Source organism: Cervus elaphus, chromosome 2, assembly GCF_910594005.1.
Source record: "Cervus elaphus chromosome 2, mCerEla1.1, whole genome shotgun sequence".
NCBI lineage: Eukaryota > Metazoa > Chordata > Mammalia > Artiodactyla > Cervidae > Cervus > Cervus elaphus.
This window is the reverse complement of record NC_057816.1, coordinates 2,138,041-2,150,143: the sequence shown is the minus strand read 5'-3', so window position 1 is coordinate 2,150,143 and position 12,103 is coordinate 2,138,041. Positions and strand designations below refer to the sequence as shown.

The 12,103-nt window shown below is 42.8% G+C and overlaps 2 protein-coding genes across 5 annotated transcripts in view; one reads left to right on the top strand and one right to left on the bottom strand.

The window, feature by feature from the left end:
• The window catches only part of KCNQ1 (potassium voltage-gated channel subfamily Q member 1), a 365,808-nt gene that overhangs the window by 162,558 nt on the left and 191,147 nt on the right, over positions 1-12,103 (bottom strand). The gene's annotated exons all lie outside the window — the stretch shown is intronic.
• LOC122707874 (60S ribosomal protein L17-like) lies at positions 4,985-5,626 on the top strand. The gene has a single exon (XM_043923827.1). The coding sequence runs from the start codon at positions 5,042-5,044 to the stop codon at positions 5,594-5,596; it is 555 nt and encodes a 184-aa protein (XP_043779762.1). The 5' UTR covers positions 4,985-5,041; the 3' UTR covers positions 5,597-5,626.

Below are 12,103 nucleotides of genomic sequence, written 5' to 3'. Positions count from 1 at the left end.
AGGAGAAAGGTCCTCTTGAGAGCCAGTGTGAAAGGGTTCCCAAGTTGCTGTACCAGTTAATGAGTTATTTGCTCTAAACAATATCTTGATAAAGGGGAAGGATGAAGTTAGCTGCTGTTGACTAAGGAGAGACAGCGTTGCCAGGGAAATGCTTCTAAATGGAAAGAAACAAAAGACAGTCATTAGGTTTTGTGCGACTAGGGAAAACGTCGTGAAGAGTGTACCTCTGACCATCTTTTGTGTATGTGATTCGGAAGAGAGAGGCAGCAGTGAGTGTGGGGCCCGGGAGAGGAATCTCAACAAAGCTAGTGGAGGCCACTATTTAGGGGCACAGAGCAAGGGCGGTAGTCCTGGGGGCCCAGGTCATCTGGGCTGCCCTGGAGCTCAAGCCAGGAGGGAGTGAGGAGGGCCTAAGGCCCAGGCTGGACCGTAGACCTTCCAACCTGGGAGTCCTGAGATGAGGAACCAGGCGGGCTGCTGGAAGCAAAGATGGAGCAGGTTGGATCAAGTTGTGTCTGAACTGAGCTGGCATTTTAGGGCTGCTTTCATGGCCTCAGTCAGTATATAGGGGCTTTTACTTTTTAAAGTCTTGCTCTGTGTTATAAATCTCTGCTTCTCCTCAGCAGTTCGAAATGTTTACTCTGAATTAAGCCCTGCGTTTTAACACGAGTCATGTTTTAATAGGAAAACCATCTTTGATGGAATCAAATGCAATTCCTATTTTTTCCCCACCAGCCAGAGCCCTAGGGCCAGCCTTTCTAGGCAGTAGTGACAGGCAGAGTGGCTTCACGCTTGGCACAGCAACCTGGCCTCCACATGACTGGTCTTTCAAACCACTGCCCATACTCAGGCCAGCAGGCTGCAGAAGGCCAGGCCCTTCACTCTATGCCTCACCTCCAGCTCCATCACCTGCAGTGTGAGAGCCCTCGTTTGGAGCCTTTCATCGGGTACTTGCCCCATTGTTAATGCCGGCCCATTCCCATGCCTCTGGAGCTGGTGAGAATTATTATTCTGGGAACAAGAAGATCTAAAGGCCCTTGGTTCTCAGGTTAACAGGAGACGTGCCATTAGGAATGGGGAGTAGACTTCCTTCCTGGGGCGGGCAGAACTGGGGCGACCAAGCAAGAAAAGCGTGTGAACACAGCCTGGTGGCGGAGAGACTCCTGGGCTCAGCATGCGTGGCCTTGAGTTCCTCACCAGGTACCACTGTTTTCTATGTGGGAACATCTGCCATCCCCAGGCCTTGGTCTCTTGATCTGTGAAGACTGAAAATGTCTATATACAAAGCCCTGGAGGACATTAAAGTGACTGCCTTTGCGTTCCCTGCATTTCTAAAACAGCAGCGGAAGGGAGTGGGCTCCAGGGGGAGAGATTCTGTGATTAGCTCTGGACTCTAACTGCCATAGACTCTGTGAGTGGGGACTTGAACCCTGGAGGAAGAGCAGAGGGAAGGCGCTCCAGAAGGAGCATGGAGGCCTCATTGCTACTTAGAGACTCGCTGCAGGCTGGGCAGGTCTTTTGAGGAGGATGGACCACAGCCAGGGTCCTTCACCTGACGGCCCTGGGTGCAAACCCCTCCTTGCTTATTCATTCACTTGCTTATTCGTCAAACATTCACAGAGCAGCCATGATGGGCTCTATGCGGATTAAGCATTGAAGATAATTAGGAACAAAAAGACATACTTCTACCTTCCCCAGCCTTGGGATCGAAGGAGATGGCTTGTAACCCTTCACCACAGACAAACACCCAGTTACACATTAAGGACAGGAGGGGAGATGAGCTCTCTGTGGTCTAGTCTCTTGAGAGAGGGACATGAGTCAGCCCCAGCCTGGGGAAGGGCAGAAGGTTAGGAGAGAGAGCTTGACTTGTTTAAAATGATATCAAGGGAGTGTGTGAGGAGCCACAGTGACTTCACCAGATCCACTGCTCAGGGTCAACACTAGCCTTGTGACCCTGGGCCTGACTTAACCTCTCAAGCCTCAGGTTGATTATATATAAAATAAGAGCTATAATATTCTTATGTCAAAAGCTGTCTAATGTGAGGATTAGTGAAATGTTTATAAAGCACTGAGCACATGGCCTGGCTAAGGGCAAGTACTATTACTGTTTTAGGAATATTCTTTAGTCCAAAGATGTGTGCAGGGCCAGCAGACTTTCTCCTCACTGAAATGGTAGTGCTGGGCCTCCTTTGAAACACAGTGCCCAGGGTGTGTTGATGATGAGACCAGCATCTTTGAGAGAGCAGGGTGGCCCCTCTCTGGCTCCTCCTTGTCCCTCGGGGCGTGCACAGAGCCTAGTGAGCCTACTTATACCTTCTGCCTAGAAGAGTGGACACACAGGGCAAGGAGGCATCCTTTCCTCCACTTGCCTACAGGGCACTGCACTGAATCTCACAGGTTCCTTCAGCTCCTGTGCCTACACCCCACACACATCCACCCTGGGGGAGCCCACCGGAGCTTCAGATTGGAGCTGCTCTTTGTCCGTCTTAGCTCTGGGTGTGTATGTGGACGGGGGTGACAGTGGTAGGCACAGCTGCAGAGAAGTGAAAGGCTTCATGGGCTAGCCCAGCCAGACCCCATTTCCCCTCAAGGGAGCCTGGGCCCACCCTACCCCAGAGCTCTTGCAAAGATTCCCATTCTTTGTTTGTATTCACCCCAGCCCTAAGAGCACACCTGTACATGGGGGTGAGCAGGGAGCTTCAAGGTGACTGGAAGTCACAGAGAGAGACAGAACTGGGTGGGCTGGTGAGAAGACAAGAAGATAGTGGGGGAAAGTGAGGCCCTCTCTCGGGGAGCATTCAAGACAGGGATGTTTTCTTCCCGTCCCCCAGAGGACGGCCCCAGGGCTCCCAGGGCCCTTCTGGGGGGCCTCCTGAATGCTTGCATCTGTCCCCCTGGGAGCAAACTTGCTTCCTTCTATCCCACTCTCTATCATACATAAACGATGTAAAAAGCACTCCCCACCCCCACCCTGAATCCTGGTAGCGTTCAGAAATAGAATGGTTGTACAAGAATTCTTTGACAAGGAGGAAATCCTGCCATTTGTGACAACATGGATGAATGTGGAGGACAGTGAAATAAGCCAGACACAGAAGGACAAATACTGTATGATACCACTTATATGAAGAATCTAAAATAGGCAAACTCAGAGAAGCAGAGAGTTGAATGGTGGTTGCAAGGGGCAGGGGGAGGAGGCAGCTTGGAGGAATTTGTCAAAGGGCACAGAGTTTCAGTTCTGCAGGATGAATGAGTCCTAGAGAGCTACTGTCCAGCACAGGGCCTGTAGTCAACAGTACCGCATTGTGTGCTTCCAAATTTGGTATGAGGGGAGATCTCATGTTAAGTGTTCTTAGGAAATAATACACGCGATATAAAGGGTGTAAGGAAGCTTTGGGAGGTGATGGGTATGTTTATGACCTAGATTGTGGTGATGGGCTCATAGGTATCTACTTAGTTCCAAATTTGTCACATTGTGTATATTAATTACATACAGATTTTGTATGTCAGTCATACCTCAGTAAAGTGGTTAAGAAAAACAAAATTAAGAGCAAATAAAACAATTTTTTTCACAAGAGCCTTTTTTTTTTTTTTTTGAATATGTATTTTAAAATAATCACATCCTTAATGAAATCTTCGAAGTCTCTTTCTGGAGCCAAAATTCCACTGACCTGACAAAGTTGGCATAAGGAAAGAACACATACTGATTTCATCTATGGTAGTCAGTGCAGAAAAAGGGAAACAATAGCCAGGGTCCATCAGCTTTAAAAATATAAACCTAAATAGGGTCCTGCCAGGAATGCACAGATACGTTCAGCAACCTGGATGAATCTTCAGGGAACTGTGTCGAGTGAAAAGAGCCAGTTTCAAAAGACCCTGCGTACGGTTCCATTTATAGAACCTTCTTGTAGTGACACCATTAAAGCAGTGCAGAGCTGAGCAGCGGTTGTCAGGGCCCAGGGATGGAGCGGAGCGGGAGGGGAGGGGGTGTGGAGCGGAGCGGGAGGGGAGGGAGTGTGGCTTTCAGAGGCTGCATGAAGGCGACAGGGGCTCCCCTGTACCCGCGTCTGTGCCCTCGCACTGATCATGTCCTAGTTCCCAAAATGTTACCACTGGGACTAAGGCTACATGGAATCTGTTATAATTTCTTACAGCCAGCTGCATGTGAATCTACAATGATCTCAAAATGAAACGTTCAGTTGAAAAAAATCATGACCACCAAATTTAAAAAATCAGTAGTCTTCCTAGAAATACCCAATAATGAATTTCAAACTGCACCACATGTATATGAACAAAGGGCTGAAAGATACTGAGACACATTACAACTGATTTGAACACATGGATAAATCTCTCTTTTTGGCTAGAAAGTAAAAAATATTTGTAAAAAAAGATAATTCTAAGTTAATCTAAATTGATTGTAGTTTCAATAGAAATTACCAGCAGAATATGGATGGCCACACACATTGTTTTTTAAATCATGCAAGCTGATTCTAAAATTTATGTGAAAAAAATGTGCATGTAATGTAAGTCCTATACAATTTTGAAAAGCACCTGCTTCAGGAAAGCACCAGGTTTTAAAGATTACCCATTGTCCTAAGTAGTCTAATGAGAATGCAACTACACTTTTTTCTGAAGGTGATTTTACTCATTCAAACTCCCGTCCCCATTGACCTTGTCAAGCACTTACTGTGATAAAGATGAACTGAATGACTCATCATGAGGTAGGGACATGCATTTAACTAACACTATATAGCCGTACATATGTCAGCACCATACTGTGTGCTTCACATTAGTCATTCGTTTAATCTTCTCAGTAACCCTCTGTGGAAGGCACTCTTTTCTTATTATCCCCATTTTATAGATGGGAAAACTAAACATGATGCTAGATAGATAGATAACATGATGCTATATACAGAAAATCCTAAAGGTGCTTCCAGAAGATGAACTAGAACTCGTCAATGAATTCAGTAAAGTTGCTGACTACAAACTTAATATATAGAAATCTGTTGCTTTTCCGGTAAGCGGCCTGAGCTGACCCTTAAAAATGGTGCGCTATTCACTCGACCCAGAAAACCCCACAAAATCATGCAAATCAAGAGGTTCAAATCTTCGTGTTCACTTTAAGAACACTCGTGAGACTGCCCAGGCCATAAAGGGTATGCATATCCGAAAAGCCACCAAGTATCTGAAGGATGTCACTTTAAAGAAGCAATGTGTGCCATTCCGTCGTTACAATGGTGGAGTTGGTGGGTGTGCACAGGCCAAACAGTGGGGCTGGACACAGGGTCGGTGGCCCAAAAAGAGTGCTGAATTTTTACTACACATGCTCAAAAATGCAGAGAGTAATGCTGAACTTAAGGGCTTAGATGTAGATTCTCTGGTCATTGAGCACATCCAAGTGAACAAAGCCCCCAAGATGAGGCGCAGGACTTACAGAGCTCACGGTCGGATCAACCCCTACATGAGCTCTCCCTGCCACATTGAGATGATCCTTACTGAAAAAGAACAGATTGTTCCTAAACCAGAAGAGGAGGTTGCACAGAAGAAAAAGATATCCCAGAAGAAACTGAAGAAACAAAAACTTATGGCCCGGGAATAAATGCCGCAGAAAATAAATGCAAATAAAAGTAAAAAAAAAAAAAAAAAGAAATCTGTTGATTTCTGTACATTAACAATGAAAAATCAGAAACAGAAATGAAAAAATGACTCATCCAAGGTCCAGCAGGTAGGACGTGGTGCAGTCAGTCTGTGAGCTTGCTCTGCTGTGGCTCTAGAATCTGCTCTTAAACACTACTTTTTGTTTACAGGCCAGTAAAGGAGAGCACCCAAGCCAGGAGGGCAGGGGACAGGAGCCATGTTCCTCCGGGCCAGTTTCACATGGATGAGGCTAGAAAAGCCACATTGGTACAGGTGACCTAGATTAGATAAGGAAACTGAGTCACTGTTGTCCAGGTCATGATGTGAAACCATTTTAACCTGCACTGGTTATAACATCACTTCAACTATAACAGTTTATCATGCCCATTATTTTCCTTGGCCTGGGGAAGGGAGGGACTGGCTACACCTTACAGATTTTTCTTATTGCCATTCTTTTCCTGTTTGAATTAGGCTTATTTACTTTTTGAGTTACTGAATTCAGTTTTCATAAGATGCCCTGAAACTGTGATCATACATGAGTAGGAAATGGCCCCCTACCCCCTACTGACCCTACATGAGTCAGACCCATGACCTCTGGGCATCCATTGTCTGGATTCGGCTGTGTGAGCCTGGAAGAAATAAGTGCTCCTGTTCCCTTACCTTATTAGTTGCCAATACAAGGACTCAGCCACAGATACTCCAGGCTTCATGTCCAACTCAAGAGCCAATCCTGTGTCTAGAGTGATTTGGTCTGAGGCCATGCCATGGATTCCCTGGTTGACTGTACTGTGTGAAATGTGGCTTCCTCTTTTGAGTTAGAGAGATGAGGGAAACTCTGTACTCATAAGTATATCTTAAAGTTTGAAAGTCAAATAATTGAGTCTGGCCCATCATGAGGCCCATCAGTGATCCATAAGACGGTCTAGAAATGGATACGCATAAATGAGAGTTTGAAATATGATAAAGATAACAATTTAAGTCAGTAGATAGATGATGATGCATTCAAATAGTGTTGGGATAACTAGTTAGACACATAGAAGATAAACTGAATTTAATAACTCCTTATATAAAAATAGAGCACTATTTAAATGTAAAAAATGAAAGCTGCCCACTCTCATCACTTTTATTAAGCATAGTTTTGGAAGTCCTTGCCACAGCAGTCAGAGAAGAAGATGAAATCCAAATTGGAAAAGAAGTAAAACTGTCACTGTTTGCAGATAACATGATGCTATATACAGAAAATCCTAAAGATGCTTCCAGAAGATGAACTAGAACTCGTCAATGAATTCAGTAAAGTTGCTGACTACAAACTTAATATATAGAAATCTGTTGATTTCTGTACGTTAACAATGAAAAATCAGAAACAGAAATGAAAAAAACAGCCCCATTTACTGTCACATCAAAAAGAAAAAAATACTTAGGGATAAATCTAGCTAAAGAGGTAAAAGACCTTTACTCCAAAAACTATAAGATGCTGATGAAAGAAACTGAAGATGACCACAAACAGATGGAAAGATATACTGTGTTCTTGGATTGGAAGAATCAATATTGTTAACAATGACTGTACTACCCAAGGCAATTTACAGATTCAGTGCAACCCCTATGACATTTTTCACAAAATGAGAACAAAAATTTTTAAAATTTGTATGGAAACATAAAGGATCCTGAATAGACAAAACACTATTGAGAAAGAATTATGGGGCTGGAGGGATCAGCTGCCCTGACTTGAGATTAAACTACAAAGCTGCAGTAATCAAAACAGTATGGTACTGGCACAGCAACAGACATAGGGATCAATGGAACCGGACAGAAGACTCAGAAATAAACCCATGCACTTATGGAAAATTAATCTATGACAAAGGAGGCAAGAATATATAATGAAATAAAGATAGTCTCTTAAATGGTGCTGGGAAAACTAGACAGCTGCATGTAAATGAAATTAGAACATTCTCTAATACCATATACAAACATAAGCAAAGTGGATTAAAGACCTAAATGCAAGACTACAAAACTCCTAGAGGAAAATATAATAAACAACAGAGGGGCTCCCCTGGAGGCTCAGCTGGTAAAGAACTCACCTGCCAGTGCAGGAGATGCAAGAGATACAGGTGTGATCCCTGGTTTGGGAAGATCTCCTGGAAAAGGAAATGGCAACCTACTCCAGTATTCTTGTATGGAAAATTCCGTGGATAGAGGAGCCTGGTGGGCTACAGTCCATGGGATTGCAAAGAGTTGGACATGACTGAGCGCACATACAAAGGAAAATATAGGTAAAGCACTCTTTGATGTAAATAACAGCAATTTTTTTTAAATCTGTTTCCTAGAGTAATGAAAATAAAAACAAAAGTAAACAAGTGGGATTTATTTAAACTTAAAAGGTTTTGCATAACAAAGGAAATAATAAACAAAATGAAAAGACAACTGTGGACTGGGAGAAAGTATTTGTAAATGATGCTACCAACAAGGGGTTAACTTCCAAAATATACAACAGCTCATACAGTTTTATATATATATATTAAAAATACCAAACCCCATCAAAAATTGGGCAGAAGGCCTAGATAAGACATTTCTCCAAAGAATACACACAGATGACCAACTGACACATGAAAAGATGCTCGGTGTCACTAATTATTAGAGAAATGCAACTCAAAACTACAGTGAGGTATCACCACACACCAGTTGGAATGGTAAGCATTAAAAAGTCTATAAATAATAAGTGAGGGTGTGGAGAAAAAAGGACTCTTCTACACTGTTGGTGGGAATGTCAATTTGTGCAGCCTCTATGGAGAACAATATGGAGGCTCCTTAAAAAACTAAAAATAGAGCTACCGTACAATCCTGCAATCCTACTCCTAGGCGTCTATCTGGAGAAAATGCTAATTCAAAAAGATACATGCATCCCAGTGTTCACAGCAGCACTATTTACAATAGCCAGGAGATGGAAGCAACCTAGATGCCCATTGACAGAAGAATGGATAAAAAATGTGTGTGTGTGTGTGTATATATGTATGTATATAGATACACAGTGGAATATTACTCAGCCATAAAAAAATAACAAAATAATGTCATTTGCAGCAACATGGATGGAACTAGAGATGCTCATATTAAGTGAAGTAAGTCAGAGGCAAGACACCGATATCCCATAACTGATATTCTACATATGTAGAATATAAAAACGGCACAAGTGAACTTATTTACAAATAGACTTACAGACATAGAAAGCAAACTTATAGTTATCAAAAGGGATAGTGGGGCAGGGAAGTGATCAATTAGAAATGTGAGATTAACATATGCACACTACTATATATAAAATAGGTAAACAATAAGGACCTACTGTATAGCACAGGGAATTATACTCATAATAACCTATAAAGGTAAAGAATTTGAAAAAAAATGTGTGTACGTGTGATTGAATCACTTTGCTATACGCTTGAAACTAACACAACACTGTAATTAACCATGTATCAATTAAAGTTTTTTAATGTGAAAAACAAAGACGACAAAAGAAAACACAGAACTTATTAAAACAATCTCAGAAGTTTTTTCAAAATTTAAGACAAGAATTGCATATCACAAAAGACTGCCAGAGTTGATTATGTCAGAATTTAAAAATTCTGAAGCCCATAGGGAGAAAATGGACCAAAAATTTGAGCAGCATATGAAAAGAAAATATATCTGGCTTCTGACTCACAGAAACAAGCTCAACTTTTAATAAAATATAAGAAATGTAAAGCAATAAACAGAAACAACAAATCCTCAAATTTAAAAATACTGCCAGCAGAAAAATATAGAAGCTGAAAGATCAAAGAAAATTGGGATAGACTGTTTTCAACACATAAGACAGAATTCCTATAAATTAGTAAAAAGGGGTATTAAAAAAATAAAGGTATGGAGAGATGGTTCACAGAGAAGAAAAAACAAATGTTTACCGATTTAAAGAGATAAATACCTCGTTTACAATAAAAGAAATGTAAATTAAAACTCCAGTATACCATGTCTTATCAATCAAATTAATGGAAGATAGAAGCTGTGACTACTAGTGAGTAGTAGTTATTGGTGAAGGTGTGGGGAAATGGGCATGTTTGCACAATTTTCATAGTAGTATAAATGGGTACAAGCCTTTATTTGGTAATATCTTATCAAAACATGCACAACTATCTTAACCTTGCTGGAAATGGGGGGAAGTGGACCTCTTGAAGTGAATGCACTTAAAATGGAGACCAACATTTCATGAAAAATAGATTTGATTGGGAAGTTACCTTGAGGAGTAGTAATAATAGTTTTGAAAATAAAATTGTCCTATATATACATTGTCATAATTGCAGATACCTCCTCATTAGAAAAAATGAATTGAGAGAGGTTCTGATGGAATGTTGTAAAATGTGACATGATCCTGCAGTAGGGCATCTCTCCCTTCATAATGAATTCCATTAGCACTTTCACACAGAGGGTCAGTTTTATAGAAGGTAGGGCTTCATGGCTTCACCAAGGAGCCTCTCTTAATCTTTTATTATTTCATTTGCACCCCTTTGAAATGCTTTTCTAGGTGTCAGCCTTGCTGTTCTCTTCAGTTGGGTAAATGCTTTAACTCTGCCTAACTGTCTAACCTCTGAAGAGAAATTCTTCAGTTTCATTTCCCTTAACTTCATGAAATCTCGTATCTTGACAAGATTTACAGTTCTTCTTCATAAGTAATTTACTTTATGTTGTCTTTATTTGATAAGAGACAGCCTAGGAGACTCAATTAACGGAGACAGACAGGGATAAGATGGGTAGGGAGAGACAATAGTGTTCAGTGGGGAGGGACATTTCAGAGGGACTAATTTCAAAATCAGGCGGTTCATTAGTGAATATTTGAATGGTTAATGGCTGTCTTTGGCTGCCCTATACATCCATCAATAGGGGACTTGTTCCATACATTACGGCATAATGGAATGCTCTGCAGCTGCTAATAAAAAGGAGAAGCACTAGATGTCTTAATATAGATCCATCTCCAGAACACACAGGCGTCTTCTTTCTGAACAGTGTGTACTGGGGCTGAGTGCTTACGGAGAAATGAGAGGGCTCGCTACTGAAAGCTGAAGCGTTTCCTTACAGCATGATGTTCGCAGAGACAGGGCCCCATTCTCTTCAGATGCCCTGGGGTTGCTTCCTGCCCAGGCCGTCAAGCAGGTAACTGTTGGCCACCTCCTGCCAGCTGCAGTCAAGGCGGTGTTGCCCTTGAAAATGCTCAGGGCTTTCGTCAGGCTTTAATGAGCAGCCCATCTGTGCATTCTGTGATGGAAGGCTCACTGATTTACACTCAACATGATGTTCTTTAGCCTCCTCACAGGCCTCCCACCTCACCAGCTACGTGCCTTTCTCAGGTGGCTGGGTCCCCGTGTTCACCAGAAACAGAACCGATGCCATGAAGACTGGGGCTACCGTGAGCACAGTCCCATTTGGGGAAAGCCCAGTCCAGTGGGCTGAGAGCAGAGGCCACGTTCTCTCAAGGATCCTAGCAGCTCACTCATGAGAAAGCAGCACCTCAGCAGTCACCTGTTGACGTGTGTGTACACAAGCAACACTGCAGGATAGAAGTGCCCCTCAGGAGTCCTGCCCCACGATAAACCAAGCTTGTCCGGGCAGCTCAAAAAGAAGTCTGGCATGCCTGTCTGAAGTCAAAAAGGCAAGCTGCCGGTAGATGATAGATGCTACCACTTGTGTAAGAAGGAGGTATATCATAAATACGTCTGCCCATATAACACACTGAAAACATACAGCAGGAAACTTGGACAGCAGTGACCTTTAGGAAAGGAAACTTAGGAAGTCAGGGTTGGGGTGGGGACAGCCTGATTTTGCCATTTTCCCTTTGTATACTGCATCTGTTTTCCCTAGCATGTGTAAAGCTACTGTACTATTACTTTTTAAGAGCAACATCTTAATAGGGCAAGAAGGGCGTGCTGCAGTTCCTGCAGATGTTCTGCCAGGCTGTGGACGAGCAGCCCCCACTGCGGGGCCAGGCTGGTGGGCTGTGGAGCACGGTGGCACGGTGCTGTGGGCTCTGGTTCCTATCCCTCCGAGGAGCAGGGCTGCTCCTGCACAAAGAGGTTTTTGACAGGGAGAGGCAGAGCCGGAGTGAGAGCAGGCCCTGGGCAGGCTCCCAGGGAGCCCACCCGCCCCCCTCTGATGGGAAGGGGTGCCCTCCACCCATCTGCAGATCAACAAGGCTCTCCTAGGAAATGAAATGCTACATATGTTTTGTCATCATGGAATTTTGAGAGGAGTGATTTTTAAGAGGAGTGAACAGTGTACATATTCTGACTGCTGCGTCTCTTTAAATGCTTGAGTTTTTATGTAACTTTTCTTCCATTTTCACGTAATCTTTGATTTTGATTAATGCATCAGTGACAATATTTAGTACATTTTTCTGTTGATTCACCTAATATCTATGTTTAAGTATCTTCCAACCCATATTCACATTTTAAAC

Excerpts from the sequence above, each read along its gene's own strand:
- LOC122707874 (XM_043923827.1), top strand. The coding sequence starts at position 5,042 with ATGGTGCGCTATTCACTCGACCCAGAAAACCCCACAAAATCATGCAAA.